At 42.5% G+C, this 25303-nt stretch overlaps 2 protein-coding genes across 5 annotated transcripts in view; one reads left to right on the forward strand and one right to left on the reverse strand.

Moving 5' to 3' along the window:
* The window catches only part of PPEF2 (protein phosphatase with EF-hand domain 2), a 31541-nt gene extending 19669 nt beyond the window's left edge, over positions 1 to 11872 (forward strand). For both annotated transcript variants that reach the window (XM_032224038.1, XM_032224037.1), the window contains 5 exons: positions 914 to 1059; positions 4596 to 4702; positions 7074 to 7243; positions 9475 to 9562; positions 10349 to 11872. In XM_032224038.1, the coding sequence (XP_032079929.1) occupies positions 914 to 1059; positions 4596 to 4702; positions 7074 to 7243; positions 9475 to 9562; positions 10349 to 10533 (696 nt within the window). In that variant the 3' untranslated portion in view covers positions 10534 to 11872. The remainder of the gene's footprint in view (positions 1 to 913; positions 1060 to 4595; positions 4703 to 7073; positions 7244 to 9474; positions 9563 to 10348) is intronic.
* NUP54 (nucleoporin 54) overlaps positions 11107 to 25303 on the reverse strand; it is a 30779-nt gene continuing 16582 nt past the window's right edge. For all 3 annotated transcript variants that reach the window (XM_032224039.1, XM_032224041.1, XM_032224040.1), the window contains 4 exons: positions 24951 to 25058; positions 22549 to 22668; positions 13454 to 13564; positions 11107 to 13040 (listed from right to left, as the gene is read on the reverse strand). In XM_032224039.1, coding sequence (XP_032079930.1) covers positions 12912 to 13040; positions 13454 to 13564; positions 22549 to 22668; positions 24951 to 25058 — 468 coding nt within the window. In that variant the 3' untranslated portion in view covers positions 11107 to 12911. The remainder of the gene's footprint in view (positions 13041 to 13453; positions 13565 to 22548; positions 22669 to 24950; positions 25059 to 25303) is intronic.

Below are 25303 nucleotides of genomic sequence, written 5' to 3' on the forward strand. Positions count from 1 at the left end.
GCTGGCTCTTCGGCTTTGAAACGGAGAGGAGCACCACCCCCTAGAGTCAGGAACAACTAGCACATCTGTGTGATGGGAACCTTTACCTTTACCTATATAAATAAAAACATGGGTTGTATAATCAATGTGGAGCTCAACCCAGTAAAACTCTGCAGGCTAACCCATTTCTTCTGGTAGTAACTTACCAGCAGACTTAAATACCATGGGGTACAACCATTGTAGTCAATGGGCGTATTTTTTGCCAGTAAATGGAACCAAATGCCAAAAGTTATAAATTGCAGGACACTGTGGTGACACTTCCTAATAATTTTTGCCTTCGAGATTTGTGAAAATCTGTGCCAACAATGCACAAATGTGGATTAAGGTAAAGATTTCCTCTGGCCAGTCGTGTGTCTGACTCCAGTACGCAGTGCTCACCTCTGTTTCTTGTTCAAGGAAGTTTTGTCCGATGACACTTCATGGCCCGCATAACTATACGCCGAGGCACACGGAACAACTTCCCACCGAAGCGGTACCTATTTATCTCTCGCATTTTCATGCTTCCGAACTGCTAGATGGGCAGGAGCTGGAGCAAGGGACGCGAGCTCGCTCTGTCGTGCGGCGCTCGGGTCTCGAACCTGGGCTGTCAGCTTCCCAGATGACAAACTCAGCATCTTTAACGACTGAGCTTCGCGCCCCTGCAAATGTGGACGAGAGCAAAGCAAAGATGAACACGTGGTTTTTGGAGACTTTTGACGTGGGGACTTTAACACCACTCTAAATCTGTTGTAAATCTGAGGACCCAGATTGTTGGGGGCAATATGCTGACTCTCTGTAAACCGCTTAGAGAGGCCTGAAAGGCCTATGAAGCGGTATATAAGTCTACTGCTATTGCTATTGCTATTGCTATTGTGCTCTGTTTTGTCTTGACAAGGTCATCACCATATTCTCGGCTTCAAACTATTATTCCGTGGGCAGTAACCGGGGCGCCTACATCAAAATGGGACCTGACCTCATCCCTCATTTTTTCCAGTTTCAAGCCACCAAAGGAGTAATCCGCCAAATGAACGTAACTCAAAGGTTAGCCAGCATTGCGGAGAGTTGCGCGCTAGCCAGCTGACAGGACAAGTCTTGTGTGCCCTGACAAATGGCTCCACGTACCACTTGTGGCACGCTTACCATAGGTTCGCCATCACGGATTTAGGCCATATATATTATGAACTTTCTCTTGTCCAATGTTCTTCAGATGTTATTATATTGGCTGAGGAATCATAGGTGATATTCAGCCGGTTTAGACTGGTTCACCCAAACTGATAATGGAAATTGTGGCCCCAGCTCTTGAGGCCTGGCGCATGCGTGGAAGACACATGGATGAGCAAATCACACGCACAGAATGTCAGATGCATGCGTAAAAGGGACGTGTGCACCCGCGAAGCAAGCAGGCGCACACGTGTCAAACTGGTGGTAACCCACCACTGCTGAGGATCATGGGTTAGGAAGCCCAATCCAGAAAGGCAGAAATATAGGTTGTCCTGGAGTTATGACCATATCTTAGGCTAGAATTATAACAATAGTTGGTTATTATGGATGTCATCAAGTAATCGTGCCTGATTTTACAACCGTTTTTGGTGGCAGTTGCTAAGCGAACATAATGGTCGTAAACATTGTGGTCATTAAATAAAGCTATTGTTTGCAATGGGCTTTTTTTTTTTTGCTGGAAACTGGAAGTAAACACTGGTTTCCAGCAAAAAAACAAAACAAAAGTAAATCGCAGGATTGCAGGACATTGCAAATCATCGTAACTGCAGTCCTGTTGCTAAGTGTTAAGTAAGCTCCCCGTTGAGAGAGCGAGTATGTTCAGAGAAGCGTTGTGAGAGTTGTGTAGGAGAACACACAAACCAGCATACAGAGACACTGCAGTTTAAATAGGCTTTTACTTTCGTGGAAATAGAGGTATCAGAGTCCATCAAACAGTCCAAGTCATACACGGATAAGACAGTCAGTCATCAACGTCTTTCAGTTAAGGGATTGTCCAAATAACATAGTTCAGTAACATATAATCAGTTCAGCATTCAAAGTTTGCTAACAGTTGCAAATCTTACAATAGCTCACGGCACTTTCTAACAGCCAGCTTCCAAAACACTCAGATCAGATCAGCGCAGCATCTAATGAACAGAGAGCTAACAGTCATTCTGGCTCCCTCTTATGGCCGATTGAGGAAATAGCAACCAATCACATTTTACAGCAGTGGTAGTCAACCTGGTCCCTACCGCCTACTAGTGGGCATTCTAGCTTTTATGGTGGGCAGTAGGGGTTTGCTGTAACTCTGCTTTGTAAATTTTATAAAGTAAAGTTACTTTCCTACTTTATAAATCACCATTACTGTGGAAGCGGTGGGCAGTTAGAAAATTTTACTACGAACAGAGATAGAAAAGTGGGCGGTAGGTATAAAAAGGTTGACTACCCGTTTTACAGTATGCTTTAAAGAAACAGGTACAACATTGTTACATGATTTATATATTGCCAACCCAATCGTTAGAATTATATTCCTAACAAAATGCGATCACATGATGGTGGGGCAAGGGTCTGTCCCGAATCCAGGTTTTAAATGCTTTTTGGTATTTAAATAAATGAGGATATTTGTAGCTCCGGGTTGAAATTAGAGTCCTTGGTGTTCTCTAAGCTTGGTGTGTTTCCTTGCAGACATTTCATTACCCAGCTAGATAACATCATGAGTGCTAGTAGGGGAGAGCAAATCCAAGGCCTACTGGATTTGCACTGATGATGTTACCTAGTTTGGGCGATGAAATGTCTGCAAGAAAACCACCAAGCTCAGAGGGCACCAAGAATCCCTTTAGGACTAAGTGGGCTGCTGGGGATTTGCACGGGTTCAGGCGATCCTCTAGCCAAGATTCTGCACGGTTCGGCGAACCCCCAAATCCCACTCCTGACTGGCCCTGCCCACTCCTCCCTGCACCTCCCCTCCCAGGAGTCTCCACACGGCCGTTCGTCATGCCAAGTAAGTGCTGGGCCCACACGGAGGCTCGGGGTGGGCGGAGAAATGGGCCTAGTGGAGGTCCCGGAAGTCTGGAAACGATGTCAGGTACTGAGGATTTAATAGCTGCCAGCTGATGTAAGGTTGTAAGCTGTAATTTGTAAGCTGATGCAGTGAGGATGATGCAAAGATGTGTCTATATCTATATCTATCTATATCTATCTATCTATCTATCTATCTATCTATCTATCATCTATCATCTATCTATATCTATCTTTATATCTATCTATCTATCTATCTATCTATCTATCTATCTATCTATCTATCTATCTATATATATATATATATATATATATATAATCTATATCTATATCTATCTATCTATCTATCTATCTATCTATCTATCTATCTATCTATCTATCTATATCTATATCTATATCTATATCTATATCTATATCTATATCTGGCCATTAGAGGGCGTTTCTCTCTCTCTCATTGTGTATCTCATTTCTCTCCTTGTGTCCGAGCTGAGTGGTAAGGAATTCTATCTACCACATGTATGTCTGTATATATTTGCATATAAACTACTATTAATTGTCTAAAGACTCTGTATGCTATGTTTTGTTCCTGGGTTTATTATAATAGTCACACTGCCAAAACTCTGACAGGTTATGGGCCCAGTCCAGAGAGAGTGCTAGAGTGACTAGAGAGCTTAGAGAGGGGAGTAACCTAATGTGAGCTTGCACCAGAGTAAGGGGTTTAAATTGTGGTTAGCAGGCAGCATGTCCTCCGTCGGCGTAATGGGAGGAGGTTTCCTGGTGTCTCGGCTAAATGAGACAAACTACCTCTCCTGGAGTGTGAAGATGAAGATGTACCTGCGAAAGGAGGAGTTGTGGACGATTGTTAATAACCGGGCCTCTGGAACCCGGGGGAAGCAGTTTTTGCCCTCCCAGCAGCTTAAGGAAAGCCTCCGGAGCTTGGGGAGGGCAAAAAACATCCACCTGTCCCAACGTGGTGCAGGAGGCTGACTAGGTTTACGGTTTACGGTTTATTAGGATTTGTATGCCGCCCACTCTCGAGAGACTCAGGGCGGCTTACAGATAAAACAGGGAGGGGGGACATATAAAAATTAAAAAGAACAGACATTAAAATTGCACAAGATTCATATAGCTTAGAATGGGGCTGGATAAATCAACAGCCCCAGGCCTGCCGGAACAGCCATGTCTTAATCGCTTTGCGGAAGGCCGGAAGAGTAGTAAGGGTCCGGATCTCCACGGGGAGATCGTTCCATAGGCCACACCCACCATGGCCATGACCACCCAGCAATGGGGCAGCAAATCCATTGCTGCAATTTTTGAAGCCCACTCCTGGGACTAAGTGACCAGCAGTTAAGTCGAGAACTATCTGTAGAGAAAAATTAAATGAGAATTCAAGCCAAGGAAACATTATTTTTTTTTAAAAAAAATTCCACAATCCAGCCGATTTATTCACGTGAACAAAGGACGATTCTCTTCTGTCGTCGGTCTCTCAAAGCCAGTCATCCCGGAAAGGGCACAGACTGAATGTTTTTGTTCTCCTGCGATTTTATGTGTCAGAAATGTTCTCTTTTTCTCCCCCCCAGGATTAGCCGAGTGGAGGAATCGGCGTATCAAATTTTAAAGGAGCAATTATTTGCTAACAGGTCAGAACTCATCTCAGTGTTCCGGGGGTACGATAAGAAGAACACAGGTAAGGCTAACAAAAGAGACATAATTCCCCATGAATGAACATGGTGAGAAAGTCGAGATGAGCTCTCTGCCCATAAAAATTGGAGAGTTTTGATGCCACCATGATAGCAATATAATTAGCACTTAAACTTACCGTATTTTTTGGACTATAAGACGCACTGGAGTATAAGATGCACCAAGATTTTGAGGAGGTAATTAAAAAAAACAAACGTTTTTGCACTCTGCAGGCCTCCCAAATCCTCTGCATGCCTCATTTTTTGTGAAAAACAGGGCATGCAGAGAGTTTGAGAGGCCAGCAAAGAGCTCCTGGGGGCTGGAGGGGGGGCAAAAATGAGCAACAAACAGCCAGTTTTTCACAAAAACGGTCCATGTTTCACTAGTTTTTGCCATCCCCAACCCTCAGGAGCATTTTGCGGGCTTCCCAAAGCCTATGCACGTCCATTTTTGCAAAGGGGGCAGGGTTTGGGGAGGCCAAAAATGCTCCATTCAGTGTATAAGACGCACCTGGATTTTCACCCCCTTTTTTGGGGGGGAAAAGGTGCGTCTTGTACTCCGAAAAATACAGTATATACCGCTTGATACACCACTAAGTGGTTTACAGAGTCAACCCATTGCTTTCAACAATCTGAGTGTTCTCAGGGGCGGGCTTCAAAAATCGCAGCAATGGGTTCGCTGCCCCGTTGCTGGGTGGACACAGGCATGGTGGGCGTGGCCTAGTTGGCTTCCTGCACCACGGCAGGGGTGGTGGTGATTTTTCATCCTCCTCAGGTTCCAGAGGCTTTCCTTAAGCCTCCAGGAGGGCAAAAACTGCTTACTCCGGGCTCTGGAAACAGGCCCCTTTCCAGACTTCCGGACCCTCCAGTGGGCCCATTTTGCCCCCCCCCCCAAGCCTCCGCGAGGGCCCTGCACTTACCTGGCATGATGAATGGGCCGCATGGAGACTCCTGGGAGAGGTGGGGTGGAATGGGAAGGGCAGAGTGGGGTGGGTGTGGCCAGCCAGGTGTAGTGTTTGGAGGTTTGCCGAACTGGGCAAATTCCTAGCTAGAGGATCACCCGAACTCGTTCGAACCTGCAGCAGCCCACTCCTGGTTCTGACCCAGCTCCCCAAACATGACAAACTCTCTGTATTTAAATCAATGATTCCTTTATTAGAAGCGCCAGCAGCCCCGGCAAAAAGTTTCTCTCTCACCGCAGGATGACAAGTCTGTCCGTCCGGAAGATGAATAGTTGTCTGCCACACCTATTCATCTCCGCCCCCTGCCTTTTATCCCAAGAACTAGGGTGGGGCTTCACTAGCAGCAATGGCTCTTCTGTCACAAGGACCGGCCCATAGATTTCCACTGCTCTCCTCTCCTCTGCCACATTTATTCATCCCCGCTCCCTGCCTTTTATCCCCAGAGCTTGGGTGGGGCTTCAGTAGCAGCGGTGGCTCTTCTGTTCCAAGGACCGGCCCATAGATTTCCACTGCTCTCCTCAGCCAGCTGGCCAGCTGAGTTAAGCCTTTTTTAAAGCCATTTTTCGCCCTCCCCAGATTCCAGAGGCTTTATAGGAGCCTGGGGAGTGTGAAAAGAGTCCCCCCCCACAACACGGAGGCCCTCTGGAGGCTTCAGGAGCTTCCCTGAAACCTCCAGAGCGTAAAAACCCGGCCTTATGGGCAAACCAGAAGTTCGGGAACGGATTTCCCATTTGTTCGTAGGGCCGTTTTTTGTCCTCTGGAGGTTTCAGGGAAGCCTCCTGAAGATCCCTGAAGCCTCCGGAGGGCCTCCGGGAGGGCAGGGAAGGCTGTTTTTGCCCTCCCCAGGCTCCTATAAAGCCTCTGGAGCCTGGGGAGGGTGAAAAAGCATGCATAAAATGGGGGGGGAGCGCTTTTCATGCATGCAAGTGCACTGGGGGGGGGTGTTCGCACGTTGCTTTATGGGTGTGGCACACCACCGCATGACCCCCTGCGCTCCCCACCTTATAGCACATGAGCCAAAAATGTTCGCCATCGGTGGTGTAGGGTCTCCTGCTTGGGGGGGAGGGAGTGGTTGGACTAGATGACCTACAAACTCCCTTCCAACTCTGTTAATATGTAACCAGGCAGATTTACAACTGTTAGAGGTATCCTGCAATCAGTTGGCATTTTACAATGATTTTGCCGAAAACTGGGTGACTTTTGGTTTTCGGCGAAACTGGGCCCATAGTGAACCACCGATTCACTTTACGACCGCCACACTTCCCTTAGCAACCTTGTTACTTGAAAACCACCGATTTCCCCTAACGACCCCCCAAACCAGGATCCATTATGGTCCTAACTCAAGGACTACCGTACCTGTATAACGTTGGTCCTTCGCCAAGCCATTCTGACACGATTTATTTTTGTGTCCTCCTAGGCCTCATCAGTGTAAACGACTGGGCAAAGGGCATCGAGTCGGTTCTCCACCTGGGACTGCCGTGGCGGATGCTGAGGCCACACCTGGTATTGCAACTGACCAATGGAAAGGTGGACTATAAGATGTGGCTCAGAGACATCGTGACGGAAGAGAAATCTTCAACCCATGAGGTAATGCACTAGAGTAGAGCCGTGATGGCAAACCTATGGCAAGGCGTGCCACAGGTAGCACATGGAGCCATATCAATGGGCGCGCAAGCTCCGCCCCTCCGTGCATACCCACACCAGTCAGCTGGTTTTCAGGCTCTCTGGGCCTACCAGAAGTCAGGAAACAGGCTGTTTTTGGCCTCTGGTAGGACTCCAGGGTGTGGGGGAGGCCGTTTTTGCCCTCCCCGGGCTCCTAGAGAGGGTCTGGAGCAGTGGTGGATTTCAAAAAAATTTCGAACCTACTCTGTGGGTGTGGCCTCCTTTGTGGGAGTGGCTTGCCGGCCATGTGACCTGGTGGGAGTGGCTTGCCGGCCATGTGACCTGGTGGGAGTGGCTTGCCGGCCATGTGTTCTCTCTCTCTCTCCTTCCTTTTTTCTCTCTGTCCATTTTTCCTTTTTTTCTTTCATCTCTCTCTTTTTCTTTTTTCTTTATTTCTTTCTTTCTCTTTCTCTCTCTCTCTCTCTGTGTGTCAGTGGTGGGTTTCAAAAATTTTTGGAACCTCTTCTGTAGGTGAGGCCTGCTTTCTGGTGGAACCTCTTCTAACCGGTTCGGTAGATTTGACGAACTGGTTCTACAGAACTGATGCGAACTGGTAGGAACCCCACCTCTGGTCTGGAGCCTGGGGAGGGCGAAAAACGAGTCCACCGTGCCAAGGGGGAGAGCGGTGGGGCTCGCTTGTGCATGCACAGGGGGAGGGCACATAGAATTATGGGAGTGGGCATGTGCACACACGACACACACACACCTGCACTCCCCCCCGCTTTTGGCACGCGATGGCAAAAAGGTTATCCATCTCTGGACTAGAGAGTATCTGGGAATGAAGAAAACCAGCATCCCGCCCCAATACTCATGTTCTCCTTCTACACATTGGCAAGGAAAACCAAAGATACAGGTACAGAGAAGGTGAAACGTAGCTCAATAGCAGTAACTGTGAGAGGGATCTTGGAGTCCTAGTGGACAACCATTTAAATAGGAGCCAGCCGTGGGCAGCAGCTGCCAAAAAAGCCAACACAGTTCTAGGCTGCATCAACAGAGGGATATAGAATCAAGATCACGTGAAGTGTTAATACCACTTTACCATGCCTTGGTAAGGCCACACTTGGAATACGGCATCCAGTTTTGGTTGCCATGATGTAGAAAAGATGTGGAGATTCTAGAAAGAGGGCAGAGAAGAGCAACAAAGATGATTAGGGAACTGGAGGATAAAACATATGAAGAACGGTTGCAGGAACTGGGTAAGTCTAATCTAGTGAATAAAGACGGATTAGGGGGCGACATGTTACGATATTTGAGGGGCTGCCAGAAAGAAAAGAGGGCCAGCCTATTTTCCAAAGCACCAGAGGCAAAGACGAGAAACAATAGATGATAATAAATGAATTATGTTTGTTGACTGCGGAAGAAAGGCACGAAAGTCTTTTTGTAACCAACTGATACACTTTCTGCAGTAGGTAAAGAAGGATGTGTCGTGTTTGTTTTGAAAATTAAAAATTAAATAAAAAATTAAATAAAAAAAGGAAACAATAGATGGAAACTAAACCAAAAGGGAAGCCACCTAGAACCTAGGAGAAATTTCCTATCGGTGAAAACTGTGGAACGGCTTGCCTTCAGAAGCTGTGGCTGCTCCATGACTGGAGGTTTTTAAGAAGACAGCCATTTATCTGAATTGGCAGAAGGTCTGAGCAGAGGGTTGGACTAGAAGACCTCCAAGGTCCCTTCCAGCTGGGTTATTCTGTTATTCCTTTTTTCCTCCTTCCCTTCCTCTTCCTGAAATTTCTTGCTAACTGTGGAATTTGGCAACCAGGGAGGCTAAAGAACTATCATTCCATAGACGCACCCAAGGCATAAATACAATTTCAAGGTCCTATCTTTATCCTTAGAGCCAAGGTGGCGCAGTGGTTAAATGCAGCACTGCAGGCGACTGCTAGATCAGCAGGTCAGCGGTTCAAATCTCACCGGCTCAGGGTTGACTCAGCCTTCCATCCTTCCGAGGTGGGTAAAATGAGGACCCAGATTGTTGGGGGCAATATGCTGACTCTCTGTAAACCGCTTAGAGAGGCCTGAAAGGCCTATGAAGCGGTATATAAGTCCACTGCTATTGCTATTGCTATCCTGTTAAGCATATTTGACTATTTCAAGCTGTGTTTTGAAAACAGATGAAGGGATTTTTGTGTGAATGGTGGCCTTCTTCCTTTCAGCGCCTTCAGTCGAGTTTGCTAGAAAGCATTTACCGAAACCTATCCAATCTGGAGACGATCTTCAGCCTGATTGACACAGATTGTTCGGGTAAAACGCCTTTTTTTTACACTTGGAATATGGCATCCAGTTTTGGTCACCACAATGAAAAAAAAGATGTGGAGACTCTGGAAAGAGCGCAGAGAAGAGCAACAAAGAGGATTAGGGGACTGGAGGCTAAAACATATGAAGAACGGTTGCAGGAACTGGGTATGTCTAGTTTAATGAAAAGAAGGACTAGGGGAGACATGATAGCATCTTCCAATATCTCAGGGGTTGCCACAAAGAAGAGGGAGTCAAAACTATTCTCCAGGGCACCTGAGGGTAGAACAAGAAGCAATGGGTGGAAACTAATCAGGGAGAGAAGCAACTTAGAACGGAGGAGAAATTTCCTGACTGTTAGAACAATTAACCAGTGGAACAGAAGTTGCCTCCAGAAGTTGTGAATGCCCCAACACTGGAAGTCTTTAAGAAAATGTTGGATAGCCATTTGTCTGAAACAGTATAAGGTTTCCTGCCTAACCAGGGGGTGGGACTAGAAGACCTCCAAGGTCCCTTCCAACTCTGCTACTGTATTGAATTGTATTCATAAATAACCAGAGGTTTATTGAGTTATGGTTTCAATGATAGTTTCTTACATAAAGAGAAACAGGATGACCGCAAATGGCAGTTGCAATCTCAGAATCAATACTCTTTTTTAAGAGAACCAAGTACATCTAAAAAGTGGCAGTACTTTTTTAAAAAAATCACATAATTGGAGACATAGAAGTGCTATTGCTGTTATTTCTGATCTCCACACTCCAAAAAAGATTAGTATTCTTTGCTCCCGTCCTGCAGGATTTATTTCTCTTGACGAGTTCCAGCAAATATGGAAGCTGTTCAGTTCCCACATGAATATTGATATCTCTGATGAAAACATCTGCGATTTGGCCCGCAGCATTGATTTCAACAAGGATGGGAAAATCGACTTCAACGAATTCCTCGAGGCTTTCCGCTTGGTGAAACAAACCACTTCCGGGTGAAAATCGAAGCCGCCGTCAGCTGGGCTGATGGGGCAAAACTTTGGTCGCCTCAAAACAAGGTTTCTAATTGTGTACTCATCTTTTATTCCAAAATCTGCCTCTGAACTAACCCCAAATTGTGAATTATTTACTGCTACCAATGGAGCCATTTTTTACTTTTCAGGAAAAAAATAAATCTGGAAAAAATTTTTCCCTCAGTAACTTTGAAGCATTGAAGCTTAAAAAAAAAAAATTCAAACACTTCTGATCAAAGCTGCATTGCTTTTAATATCTTTACTCCATTTTAAAGCATAATGCAAATAAAGTTTTATCAATTGTATCCAATGACCGGACGTTTTCCTTTTTTTTTTGTTACAGCTTCAACATGGGTCTAATTTTTTAAAAAAAAAGTTTATGTGATCATTGCAAAGTTTGGCTGATTAAGACATTAACAAAAGAAAAGCTTACAATTAAGTCTTACACAATCATGTCTAATCCAAAATCAAATCTTTTGTTTCAAGACTGTTTCATTTACGTGTTGATTTGTCAGTTCCAGATTTTTCCAAAATTGCTATAGTAGTTATTTTTTCCAAACCACTGTATACAGTCATTAACATAGAATAGTAGAAATGGGTTCTAACCATCCTTGCTCATCTAAATTTCAAAAATACAGAGATTTTCATTCCAGTCCTAAGCATAGGTTCCAATCTTCAATATTCATTAACTTAAGTCTTCTTTCTCTTTAGTCTCCTCTTGGATCTTACATTTTTAACAGGTTACTAAATTAAAGGAGACCCAATTAATCTCTCATCATCCATCCATGTTCTTCCCGTAGAAAAAAAAATACTGTCTATTGCTGTTGACCAAAATCATTTTGGCAAATGGGTAATGATCAGAAAAATTTTCTACAAATGTGCTTTCAAGCAGATGTGGTCACTTTGGAGAATACCACAATGATGCTGAGTTGATTTTACTCTAAGACCATTGGGGAGGGGGGATAAGATGTGGATACTTTGCTTGTAGCTGTCCAAGTACAGGGTTCTTGTTCTTGTAATTGCCTTAAAACGGCATCTACTGACCAATCGTCACGTCCTCAGAAGCTACAAATGGAAAACGTCAGAGTAGCTACCATTCACGGGCTTGATTTCACACCTGGGCTACCTTTACCACATGCACACCTATGGATTATTGTATTTTGGAGTGATGCCAAGATGCCTTAGCGCAGCCAGCTCACTTGCAAGCACAGTCCAGTTTGACAATCTGCCTTTATTATCCCTGGTGCAATTAATAACATAACAACAATTGGAAAAACACTTATTAACAAGAGCTGCCTTTCATTGCCAAGAAATCTGAAAGAAGGCTAGCACGCAACTGTGGCTATTTCCTCAGCCCCATTTCTTGGCTTAAAACAAAAAAACAACAGCGGCAGCTAGCTTTCTATTATAATAAAAGCAATACCCTTTGTAAAAGCTTTTCTTATAAGGATTTCATTTTCACCTTAGGAAATACAACACGGAGGGCACAATTCCTCTGCTGTGCCTTAGGAGCGGGATGTTAAAGCTGGGGTCTCCAAATAAGACCGGTGGACTTCAACTCCCAGAAAGGCATGGCAGCCCAAAGAATTCTGGGAGTTGAAGTTCCTTAAGTCTTCAAGTTGCTAGGTTTGGAGAGTCTTGGATTAAAGCAACAGGCCCAGCTTAAAATGCAAGTTTCTGTTGTATTACTTGAGAAAGGGTGGTGGTGGTGGTTAGGGATGTTGGTAGCTCTGAATCTCATAGGATATTTAGGCCAACAAATTAGCGATTGGGCAAGATTAAGACTCCTAGATCCAGTTTCCGTCTGTAGTAATCTTGAAAACAAGTAATCCGTTACAAAAAGCATATGGCTGAATAACAGAAAGAAAGCAGATTTCATTACCTTTGTAAATTCTGATGAAAGGATATAAAATTATAGTTTTGTGCCCATTAAGCACAAAGGGGTGGGGGTGGGGAAACACCTGTGACTGTGTGTTTTTCCCAAACATTGGCAGGTGCGTTTCTCCTTTAAACCAGGTGTTTTGTGTTGTTTCTCATACAGAGAAGGTGTGTTATTTTCCCTACTGATAAGTTAACACTGGGAGTGTTGTTCGGAAAAACAAAAATGAGACACAGCTGAACGCAATAGAAACGCAGGCTTAAATCATGGAGCGGTGTTCAAAATATCCTTCCACCTTAAAATCAACTGCAGGGTTTTTTTCCCCCCTAGAAACTTTATCCCTTTTGACCTTCCGGGTAGAGTGCCAAGTCCCTAGCACTCTCTCAGAACCTTCACTAAGATTTATGGTCCACACCTGGTGGATTTCAGTGAAGGAAAACAAGGTGTTTTCTATGCCCATAGAGTCAATGGAAAGGATCAGTCGATCAACTGAAGACGCCCCCTCTAACTGGAATGTTCTCATTCAAGCCATGTTCTATCAGCTTTGCGTCTTCAAGGTCATCTTTTATAATACTGATCAGGTGACTCAATCCTTCTTGCTGCTGCTTCAAATGCTGGAAAAAGAAAGGAAGGAAGGAAGGAAGGAAGGAAATTGATTGAGATTGCTTTCTTTTAGCATTTGTTATTTTTATCCTGCCTTTATTTGTTTTATACGTAACTCAAGCGGGTGAACATACCTTATTCTTCCTCCTGTTTTCTCAATAACAACCACCCTGTGAGGTGGGTTGAAGTGAGAGAGAGACTGATTGGCTCAAAGTCACCCAGCAGGCTTTCACGTCTAAGACGGGACTAGAACTCATCACCTCCTGGTGATTGGTTAAAAGCCAACCAGCTGGCTTTCATGCCCAAGGCGGGATTAGAACTCACAGTCTCCCAGCTTTTAGCCTGGTGCCTTAACCACTAGACCAGGGCTGTCAAACTCCTATTTGATCAATTTAGTTCACAATAAATTCCAGTTACTCCACACCTGTTTGATTTCCCGTAAGAGGTCTGCGTCGATATAGTATCTCTCTTCGGATCTGACAGCCCCAAAGTGGTTCTGCATTCGGATCTGTGACATCAGCTCATTCAGCCGACCCTGGAAGAGACAGTTACACAATTCAAATCTAGTTTAGGCATTCATGAAATGAGATGGAAAACGAGCTGTGTTATTTCGGTTGCGGTTTCCTATCGACACCCCCCCCCCCAAAAAAAAAAACCCTTTCTGTGTATAAAATTAGTGCCTCGGATGGAAAGGATCTTCATGGCTGTTGTTTTGCACGGAAAAGCATTCAAAAGTGTGATTTCACTGCTTACAATTTTAAAGTGTTTTGGGTAAGGTGGAAGATGACCTAACTCATTAGCTTCTCACTAACGGTGCAATCATGGTTAGGTAGTGTATGTTGGAGGGGATGACCCTTTGAGGGCTGTACGCAATGACATTTTATTTTAATGTATGCCGATTAGTGTACATTCAAAGTGACAATAAAGTTATTTCATTCTGTTCTACCACGTTTCCATGAAAATAAGGCAGGGTCTTATTTTCTTTTGACCCCCTGAAATAAGTGCTTGGCCTTATTTTCGGGGAGGTCTTACTATTTCTGAGATGCAGGAGGCGGCGAGCATGGTCACCTCATGGCTGCTGCTGTGTTGCAATATTTTCAGGGAGGGCTTATTTTAGCGCATGTGCTCAAAAGCCCGATTGGGCTTATTATCCAGGGAGGTCTTATATTCAGGGAAACAGGGTTAAAAAAAATAAGGCATTTGTCTTTAGTGCTTTAGTCTAGTTCAAACAACAAATGTTAGGTATTTGCTTGCTTATACATTAATTTCTATACCATTCAATGCAGCGGTGGTGGGCGGTGTATAAACCAAATAAAAGAAACATCCAACAATTGCCTCAATTAAAATTGGGCTTATTATCCGGGGAAACAGGGTATTCTATTCTATTCTATTCTATTCTATTCTATTCTATTCTATTCTATTCTATATTCTACTATACTACAAGTCCATAGCTGTACAAGGATGGCAGGCTTAATCTGTTATTTAAGATTTTCAAAGAGGAATTCTGCTATTAAAACTGGATATATCTCTCTGGAAACCCTCAAGGAGTTTCAGAAATAGCACAGGTCTTTCCCAATAGCTTAAATGCAATTTTTTAAAAAATTATAAATTTTTATTTTATTTTAATATAAACAATCCATCTTCCATTAAACAGTGTGTCATCTGGGTACAAATATTTTGTGCAATAGCAGTTAAAATTTACAATCATATTCATTATTTAATGTATTCCTAGCTTAATACCAATACCTTAAATGTCTAATGCTATAACAACCCTCTTCTTGATTTATTTAACTATTAATTATGTTGACTCTATTGATACATTTTCTATATTTTACACATCAACTTTTACTTCTAATTCTTATATTTATTCTCTAACCATCGATAAGATGAATCCCATACAGTATAATAATCAGCTTGTCCTTACTCTTTAGTTGCCAGCGTTAATCTGTTCATTTTGGCGCATTCCAATATTTTCTAATATTAGAAAATATTTCACTTTAAAATTGCATATTTTAAATATGCAATTTAAGACTGACATGGCATGTAAAAAATTCTAGGGCATCTTTCATTGTGAAGGCTTATACAAGTAGAACTGAGCTTACAACCATCTGAAGTTAAAGACACCCAAAAAAGTGACTTATGACTGTTTTTCACACTTACGACCATTGCAGCATCCCCGTGGTTATGTGATCAAAATTCAGGCACTTGGCAAATTGGCAGGCATTTATGTTGAATGTCACACGAGCAAAGTCAATGGGGGGAAGCCATATTCGCTTAACAACTAAGCAACTATTTGTTTAGCTATGGGAGTTTTGGGCTCGATTGTAGGTTATAATTTGAGGGCTACTGTAGGTACCAGGCGTGGTGGAATATCTGGGTCAAGGAGAAGACACACCACTCACACACACACCCCTTTTAAGTTGTAAGCCGCCCTGAGTCCCCCCAGGGAAAAGGGCGGCATATAAATAAACTTTAAATCTAAATCTAAATGATTATATTTCTATGCCGCCCTTTTCCCTGGAGGGGACTCAGGGCGGCTTACAATCCGAATCAAGGGGTGTGTGTGTACAAATAAGGGAAAGAAAGAAGCACAAAACAAAACAGTACCACAATTTAAAAGCACACAGCAATCATACCATTCGAGAGGGGACAAAAGCTCTTTAGCCCCAGGCCTGTCGGAACAGCCAGGTTTTAAGGGCTTTGAGGAAGGCCTGGAGGGTGGTGAGGGTTCGAATCTCCACGGGGAGCTCGTTCCAGAGGGTCGGAGCAGCCACAGAGAAGGCCCTCCTCCGGGTGGTCGCCAATCGGCATTGGCCAGTGGATGGAATTCGGAGGAGGCCTAATCAGACTGGGGGTGTATGTTAAAAGTCACTCCATCTTAGGGCTTCCGGGGAGTGGCCTGTCGCCGGTCGGCAGCTTAACAGAGCTGCCCCCAGAATTCAGGATCGTTATCTACTCAATATCAAGAAGATAACTCTTTTTTCAGACAGGAAAAAAGCAGTGAGGAATCTCAGCTGGTAAGAATCTTCTTTGAAGTTCACAGTTTGTTTCTTTGTGAGCTGTGGACGGAGGGGGAGGATCAACCCAAAGCTGAGTCATTCAACTCCGACCTGAACTTCGCAGCTGTTATTCACAGCACCAGACAGGATCCCCTCCCCCTCAGGACAATCTTTAGAAAAGAGACTATTAAAAATCAATACGAGCAAAGACCAACTTGTGAACTTTATTCTCTATCTGAAATACCAGCTTCAATGTTATAAAAACCTCTTTTGTTTAATTGTCTTCAAAATGGCGTTTACAGCTTCTGCATTTGTTATCTCCGGCTTCCTGCTACAGAATTAAAGAAATAATCTCTTATAATTTAATTAGAGCTACTCCCTTAAAGCTTTCAAGACTCTTTGTTGATTCAGAGACATTCCAAACATTCCAAACGGACTTTCTCTTTTGAAATCCTCCGTAAAACCCCTTGTAAAAAAAAAAAAAAGAAGGAAAAAAAGGGGGGGGGGAGGAATTTCTTTTTCTCCACATAGCACAGTGGATTAGTAATTTAGAATAAATAATTAAAACCAAAATATAATGGCATCCAAATCAACCTCTGTTAAATTACCTCCGAAAACGTCTCCCATACCTGGCACAAAGTTGCAGCCCCCACCATCTATGCCCCCTAGTGGAGATGTACTAACAAAAGAATTTTTTCTGGAAATGTTCAAAAAATCCAGAGAACAGAACTTAGAAATGTTTAAAGAATTCAGAGAACAGAATCTAGAAATGATTAAAGATTTCAAAGATGAAATAAGGAATGAGATGGAAGTTCTATATGACAAATTCGATACCAGGGTCACTAAAATGAATGATAATATGATGGGAATTGTAAATGTGATAACAGAATATATTTCTGGAATGGAAGATAATTTAGAAACTCTCAATGAAGCTAAAACTAACCTGATATCCAAAACTGAAGTGGTGGAACAAAAAATTGATAATGCTGAAAAACAAATTATTATGATACAGTATAAGCAGATGGAGCTTGCATTAAGAGTGAGGGGGCTGCGTGAAGAAAAGCAGGAGAACTTAAAGCAAATGTTTTCTGAAGCTTTTGACCGTCTGGTGGGAAAACCGGGATCCAATTCTGATTGGCAGATTGACAGGATTTTTCGTGTTAACTCATGGGCGGCAAAACAAAGGCAACTTCCCCGAGACGTGGTAATATACTTTGTTACAAGAGAATCTAGAAATATGATACTACAAGAGTCCTACAATACTAAGCTTCAAATTGGTGGACAGGACCTGATTGTTTTGAAAGAAATACCGCCTCAGATGCTAAGAGCCAGAAGAGATTATGCTTTTCTGGTGGAAGAGCTCAGAAGGCGTCAGATACAGTACAGATGGGATGCCCCATTCGGTATTATAGTTACAATGGACAAACAAAGATATCGTCTCAGCTCTGTATGGAAAGCTCGTGATTTCTATCATAAGATTCTGAAGATGGGATACCCTGAACCTTCGGGATATGGTGAAAAACCACGAGACGAACAAGATAAACAGCAAACCACACAACCATTAGATAAAATGTATCATCTCCCTCTTCCGGAAGGGCAAGGAGTCAAGGAAAAAAGATCCAACCGTAAGACCACCAGACAAACGGATAAACAAGCTACTATGCAACAATCTCAACAATCATTGGCCACTGACCAAGGTGCTACTGCAACAAGCTCAGAAGCTGTGGGAGGAGCCAAACCAAAGGTGAGACAGGCCTTGCGGGAGGCTCTAAAAAAGCTTCAGGCAACCAAAAATGACAACTAAGATTTTGACATGGAATGTTAACGGACTGAACTCTCCACAGAAAAGAAAGAAAATATTTCATTATCTTAAACAGTTTAAGAATGACATAATTTGCTTGCAAGAAACTCATATCAAATCAACCGATCAAAAATATTTGTTTAACCCCAAACTGGGCCAACATTTTGCGACCTCAGCCATGGAAAAGAAAAATGGCATAGTAGTATATTTAAGAAAAGACATTAAAGCTGAGCTAATTGAAGCAGATCCCTTTGGAAGATATATTGCATTAGATTTAATCTTAGAAGGGAAAAAGACGTTACTTTTGGGAATTTATGCTCCTAATCAACAACAAGATGGATTTTATAGAAATCTCCATGCTAAATTAGTACAGTGGGATTTTGAGTCTTGTATATTAATGGGTGACTGGAATGGCGTGATCGACACCAAAAGAGATAAGAAGACAGCTCGCCCGAACACCAAATTTCGAGCTAAGTTACCCAAACCCTTTTTTGACATGCTGGACGACTTTGAATTGCGAGACGCTTGGCGCGAGAGGCATGCAGAAGAATATGACTTTACCTTTTTTTCCAATAGACATCAATCTCTTTCAAGGATTGATTTTATACTAATTACAAATGATTTACTTTGTAGGGTGAAGAAGACAAAGATTATGGCGAGAGTTCTTTCAGACCATAATCCAGTCTGGATGGAATTGGGAAGGGTAGCCCAGGCAAGAAGGTCCTGGAGGTTGAATGAAAATTTATTTAGATATGAAAAGTATGTTAATGATTGTAAAAAATTGCTATCGGAATATTTTGTCTTCAATATGAACAAGGGTACATCTTTGGAATATGTATGGGATGCAAGCAAAGCGTATATGAGAGGAGTATTAATGAATATAAATAAAATACATAGATACAAACAAGGGCAAAAACGAAAAGAATTGGAAGAGGAAATTAAAGGGAAAGAGTCAGAATTAACATTGAATCCAGGAGATACAAAGATTAGGGAAACAATTGCTATATTAAAATCTCAGTTTGATATGCTGATCTCTGACCAGGTAGCTACTAGTTTATTATATGCTAAACATAATACTTTCTGCAATGCAAATAAACCCGGTAGGTGGTTGGCTTATCAGATTAGAAAAAAAAGGAAAGCTCGAAATGTATCCAAATTGTGTTACAGAGGGAAGGAAGTGTTTCAACAGGAAGAGATTCAAAAGGTATTTCGGGAATTTTTTACAGAGTTGTATAAAGGGGATAAAATTAAGGACGGAGATATAGACAAATACCTAGATAAAGAGAAAATCCCCCTAGTCAGAGAAGAACATAGGCATAAGCTGAACCAACCTATAACCTCTGGGGAAATTTTGCAGGCAATTAAACAATTAAAGTTAGGGAAAGCACCAGGTACAGATGGTTTAACAGCTGTTTATTATAAATATCTACAGTTAGAAATGGTAGAACCCCTCAGAGAACTATTCAATAAAATTCAATCGGGAGGGAAAGTGCCTCCCTCGTGGAAGACTGCGTTCATATCGTTGATACCCAAAGAAGATCAAGACCTTACCCAACCAAAAAATTACAGACCTATTTCATTACTCAATGTAGATTATAAAATTTTTACTAAAATATTAGCAAATAGGCTAATGGGGGTAACTCAGCAACTGATACATACCGATCAAACTGGTTTTATACAGGGCAGACAGATGAAGGATAACGTTAGATTAATTATCAACGCTTTAGAATACCTGGGAAAGAACAATCAAATCCCGGCCGCATTCATATTTTTGGATGCGGAGAAAGCCTTTGATCGAGTTAATTGGCAATTCCTGCTGAAGACATTGCAAAAAATGCAGATAGGAGATGGCTTTTTACGGTCAATTGGTGCAATATATCAGCAGCAAACAGCCCAGATCATTGTCAATGGAAGTCTGACAGACTCCTTTCAAATTGAAAAAGGTACAAGACAGGGCTGTCCTCTGTCCCCATTATTGTTTATTATAACTTTGGAAATACTGTTGAATAAGATACGGGGCCTAGGCGGTCTAAAAGGGATCAAAATTAGACAGCAAGAATATAGAGTTCGTGCATTTGCGGATGATCTGGTTATAATATTGGAGCAACCGCAGGAAACTAGTAGGGTATTATTGAATACGATCAATCAATATGGTCAAGTCTCGGGATTTAAAATAAATCTAGGAAAAACCAAAATAATAGCTATAAATATGACTATCAAACAGAAGGAAGAACTGGGGGCGACGCTAAGATGTGAGGTAGTTAAAAAAGTTAAATATCTTGGAGTTAATATTTTAATCTCAAATGGGAAATTATACAAGTATAATTATGAATCACTTTGGCATAGTACACAGTTGGAGTTGAAAAGGTGGGAAAAACTGCATTTGTCCTTGCTGGGTAGAATAGCGGCAGTAAAAATGAACATTTTACCAAAATTTTTATTTCTTTTTCAAATGTTACCAATACTTAAAAGAGATGCGAATCTTCTAGAATGGCAGAAGGGTATCAACAAATTTGTGTGGGCAGGAAAGAAGCCGAGGGTAAAGATGAAAATAATGCAAGATGCACGTGAAACAGGAGGATTGAAATTACCTAACTTAAAATTATACTATGACGCAGTGGCATTATCTGCAATTAGTGATTGGATTCATCTAACTAATGACAGAATTTTGAATATCGAGGGATATGATTTGTTATATGGTTGGCATGCTTACCTGTTATTTAACAAAAAAACGGATAAGAAATTTAAAAATCACATCTTAAGAAATGCTTTATTGCGGGTTTGGAAAAAATATCAACATAAACTAAATGATAAAGTGCCCATGTGGGCAATTCATAGACATGCAATTGAAAATATGAATGTAGAACAAAAACTCGATAGAACCACCTATAGACAACTTCTTATCTCAGAAAGAGGGGTGATGGAACTAAAATCTTTAGAGGTACTTAAAGAAGAGAAGGTAGTTCAAACGTGGTTTCAGTATGGTCAACTACAAGCTAGGTGGAAAACAGATCAAAAAATTGGCTTTGTAAAAGTTGAGGATAATTTGTTTAAACAAATAAGAGATCAAAGCTCAATGCATATAAAGAGGATATATAATGTATTAGTACAGATGGATTCTGAAACGGAACTGATTAAGGATTGTATGATAAAATGGGCTCAGAATGTCGAGGAACCAATAATGCTTGAAACATGGGAAAGAATCTGGGTAAGAAATGTGAAATTTACACAAGCACAAAACTTGAGAGAAAATTTTTATAAGATGTTTTATAGATGGCACCTAGATCCTAAAAAGCTTGCCTCTATGTATCCAAATGTTCAACCTAAATGTTGGAGATGTGGTTCTTGTGATGCTACATATTTTCATATATGGTAGACATGTCGTAATGTTAAGGCATTTTGGATAAAAATATGGTGGATCCTGCAAAACATCTTCAAAAGAAGGATAAAATTTACCCCCCAGTTGTTTTTACTGGGTATATGTATTGATTTTACAGTAGCAGAGACTAATTTGATCCTGTATTTAATAACGGCAGCAAGACTCTTGGTGGCGCAGTATTGGAAGAAGAAAGATTTACCTATAATTCAAGAATGGACTTTGAAAGTTATGAACTTAGCCGAAATGGCCAAAATCTCAGCATATCTCAAAGAACATTCAAACGAGAGATACAAAAGAGACTGGAAAAAGTGGATTGATTACATAAAAAGTAAATATGGGACTAAAAAACTCCAGATAGCTTATGCTTAGTATCAGTAATAATTTAAATTGTTTTAAATTTGGGTAACAGTAAGAAGCTGAGTTCAATGTAGAGATATTTCAGACTGTGATTGTTCAAAAATTATACCACGTATGGTCTTTGGGAAGTCGGGGGGAGGGAAGGGAGGTGGGGATTTAGGGGGAGGGGGGAGGGGGGAAATACAATATGTGTTAAGAAAAATAAATAAATAAAAATTGGAAACTCTGATTTCCCGGGGGGGGGGGGGGGAAAGTCACTCCATCTTAGAGTCTATTTGGTGGGAAAAACCTCAGAGGTCAATCTCTTAGGTCTGCCTGTTGGCCCCTCCAGCAGCTGAATCAGAGGAGGAGGAGGAGGCGTGGGAGTCAGGATCAGCAACAGGGCAACCTGAGAACTCCAAGGGGAAAGAGGGAATGGAGCTGGCAGAGAGAGAGGCAGAGTTTGGGCCGCCCATCAGCCCTCAAATGGTGAGTCCACAGCCCCCAGGTCTGGAGGTGGCTGATGAGGAAGAGGAGGAACAGCTGAGTCCAGTGCTTGACGCGCAGATGCACAAAAAGCAGAGGAGAGGAGAGCAGTGGAAATCCGTGGGACGGTCCTTGGGACGGAAGAGCCATCGCTGCTAGCGAAGCCCCACCCTAGCTCTGGGGATAAAAGGCAGGGGGTGGAGATGAATAGATATGACAGACAACTATTTATCTCCCTGCCGGGCAGACTTGTTAGCCTGCGGTGAGAAAGAAACTTTTTGCCGGGGCTGCTGGCGTGCCTAATAAAGGAATCGTTGCTTTAACTACAGAGGGCTTGTCGTGTTTGGGAGCCGGGTCAGAATTCTGCCATTTCCTGAGAGAAGGCAGATTAATCTAGTGAGATTCTTGTAACATGGAGATCAACAACACACAAACCTATTTGGACCATTCTTGGGAGTCTCTTCTGGTTAGTTGTGTCTGAGATCAGGGATCCCACTGCAACCTTCTGAGCTGCTCACCTTGAACTGGGTAGGGGCGTTGAGCTCGCACTGAATCGTATCCAGCTGCACGCGGAGTTGCTCCTCGTCCGCTTGGATGGCATACCCGCTTTTCCTCTGGATCTCTTGCTTGATTAACACCTGCAACAAATATTTTTTAAAAACTTATTACTCGTCTCAGAAGATGTATTGGTGAAGTTCCCAGAAGATGACCTAGATGTGTAAAGTGTTGCCAGTATTCTGTAAACTTGTAAAGTGTTGCCAGTATCGTGCAAAGAAAGTTCATCCTTTGGGAAAGCAGGGAGAACCTGGCCCATGTTTGTTCCGATGGAACTCCATCCCACAGGCATTCCAAGGACATTGTGGTGGAATCTCCAGCTTGGGGGGGGGGGGGAAAGGAGTAAAAAGACTGAGGAGCTTGGAGGGAAGGAAGTAATGGAGGCCAGTCATCGCCCCCCCTCCCCCCCAAGGATTCCTGAAACCTTTATGTGGCAGTTCCCAAGAGAACAACATTGTGAACTGACCAGAATTGCTTCCCTATTGTGACTTGCCTGTTTGCAGGAATCTTAACAGACTGAGTACATTCTACTGGTAGAATAGACTATGTATAGCTCAGGGTTGAGCTATGGGGTCCTTGGTGCTGAGCTAGGTTGACTTCTTGCAGACATTTCATTACCCAACTAGGGAACATCATCAGTGCTATTAGGGAGTGGGGTTTGCTCTCACGTTATATATACTGTGTTCTGGTTTGCTGTGACTGACAAGGGCTACTTACTACCTACTTTTAGCCACAAGGGCAATGTGGAGGTTTCGCAAGATGTAAAACCTGTAACATATACTAAGAGAGAAAAAGGCATGGTCCATCTGGCTAGCTTTTGCAGAACCCGGCACCATTTTTCTTTATATAGAACTAGCTGATAACCCGGCATAGCCCAGGTATGTATTCATCCCAATCCTGTATTAGAGGGAGCCCCCTTGTGGAGTACTGAGAAGCCGTTACGATGGCAACCCCATTGTGCTTTACAGTGGAAGCCATTTTAAGGCACAACAGGCTATATCTTAACAGAACTTGAATCCAAAACGCACACCATCACTGTCAAAAGTACTGTGACTTGACATTATAGATGTAATTCAGTCCTTTTCATTTCAGCAGCCCAGGTGTTCAGGAGTGCTGGAACACACACACACACACACACACACACACACACACACACACACACGGAGGGGTGTCTTACCCCCACAGTATTTGTTTCCAGAGAGTAAGTCATTTGTGTACCAAATTTGGTTGAAATTGCTCGAGGCGTTCCAGAGTTGTGCTGGAACACACATACACGTTTTCATATATATAGATTATATAGATGGGAAGAGAAGATAGAAAAACGAATTTGTAGCAGACCTTAGTAATTCAGTCTCTATTTAGGGCATTATTTTCCCCATCCTTACATCTATTGCAGAATCTTGCCAATATTTGGAGGTATTTCTATGCATATTTCTCTTAATTTAAACATTATCCTCTACAAATGTTCTGTTCATTTCTTTTTTCATCAAGCAATTTTCTACTATACATTATATGTCATATTTTTAACACATTCATTAACTTATATTTATGAAAATTCCTGTTCCCAATGCATATATTTTTGTAGGCTAAGATAAAGGTAAAGGTTTCCCTCACACATGTGCTAGTCGTTCGCAACTCTAGGGGGACAGTGCTCAAGGCAACCTGGGAGCTCCGAGGGGGAAGAGGGAATTGAGCTGGAGGAGAGAGAGACAGAGGCAGAGCCTGGGCTGTCCGTCGGCCCTCAGATGGAGTGTCGACAGCCCCCATGTGTGGAGGTCGCTGATGAGGAAGAGGAGAAATGGCTGGGTCCAGTGCCTGACGCACAAATGCACAGAAGGCAGAGGAGAACAGTGGAAATCTGTGGGCTGATCCTTGGGAGGGAAGAGCCACTGCTGCTAGAGAAGTCCCACCCTAGCTCTGGGGATAAAATGCAGGGGCCGGAGATAAATAGATGTGGCAGATACAAGTTGGCAGAAGCTGGGACAAGTAACGGGAGCTCACTCTATTACACGGCGCTAGGGATTTGAACCACCGAACTGCCGACCTTTCTGATCGACAAGCTCAGCGTCTTAGCCACTGAATCCCCTATTTGTAGGCTAGCAGATGGACTAAATATAACTTCCAATAAATTGATAAAACTGCAACCTTTGGAAAGCGTAACTCTTAAGAGTGTAATTGCATTTTTGTACATTTATTAGACTAGAACATACTTTCTTCTCCAGCTGAATCTAAGGCCATCTCCTCAGGTTGACTTCCTGACTGAACGGAAGTTTTCTGGATCTCTTACATTTTTAAGCTTACGTAATGCTCCTTTTTCTTTTACTGAAAGGCTAAAAAAAAAAAGAAAAAAGTATCAAAGGCTTACCTGCAAAGTTCGATGGGAAAGATCCATTAGCTTTCTCTTGTACTGAGCGATTTTGGCCATAGTGGTAGTCTGGTTTTTTTGAAGCTCACTTATATCTTCTGATATAATCTACAGATAAAGAGATTAGCTCAGATGTACAGACAAAGAAATCCAATTTGAACAATCGATTTGGCTCCATCTCTAGAATCTTTTCGCCTTTTCCATTTTCTCTTGGGTACTCATGGAACTGGAAGCAACTCCATTCAGAGTCACTGTCATTTTAGAAATAAATGATCACTCTCAATTCTTTTTCTCACTATCTCTAGGTACACGTGCACATCGATACACACACACTTATCTGTGACAAACCCCAC

Source organism: Thamnophis elegans, chromosome 9 (assembly GCF_009769535.1).
Source record: "Thamnophis elegans isolate rThaEle1 chromosome 9, rThaEle1.pri, whole genome shotgun sequence".
Taxonomy (NCBI): domain Eukaryota; kingdom Metazoa; phylum Chordata; class Lepidosauria; order Squamata; family Colubridae; genus Thamnophis; species Thamnophis elegans.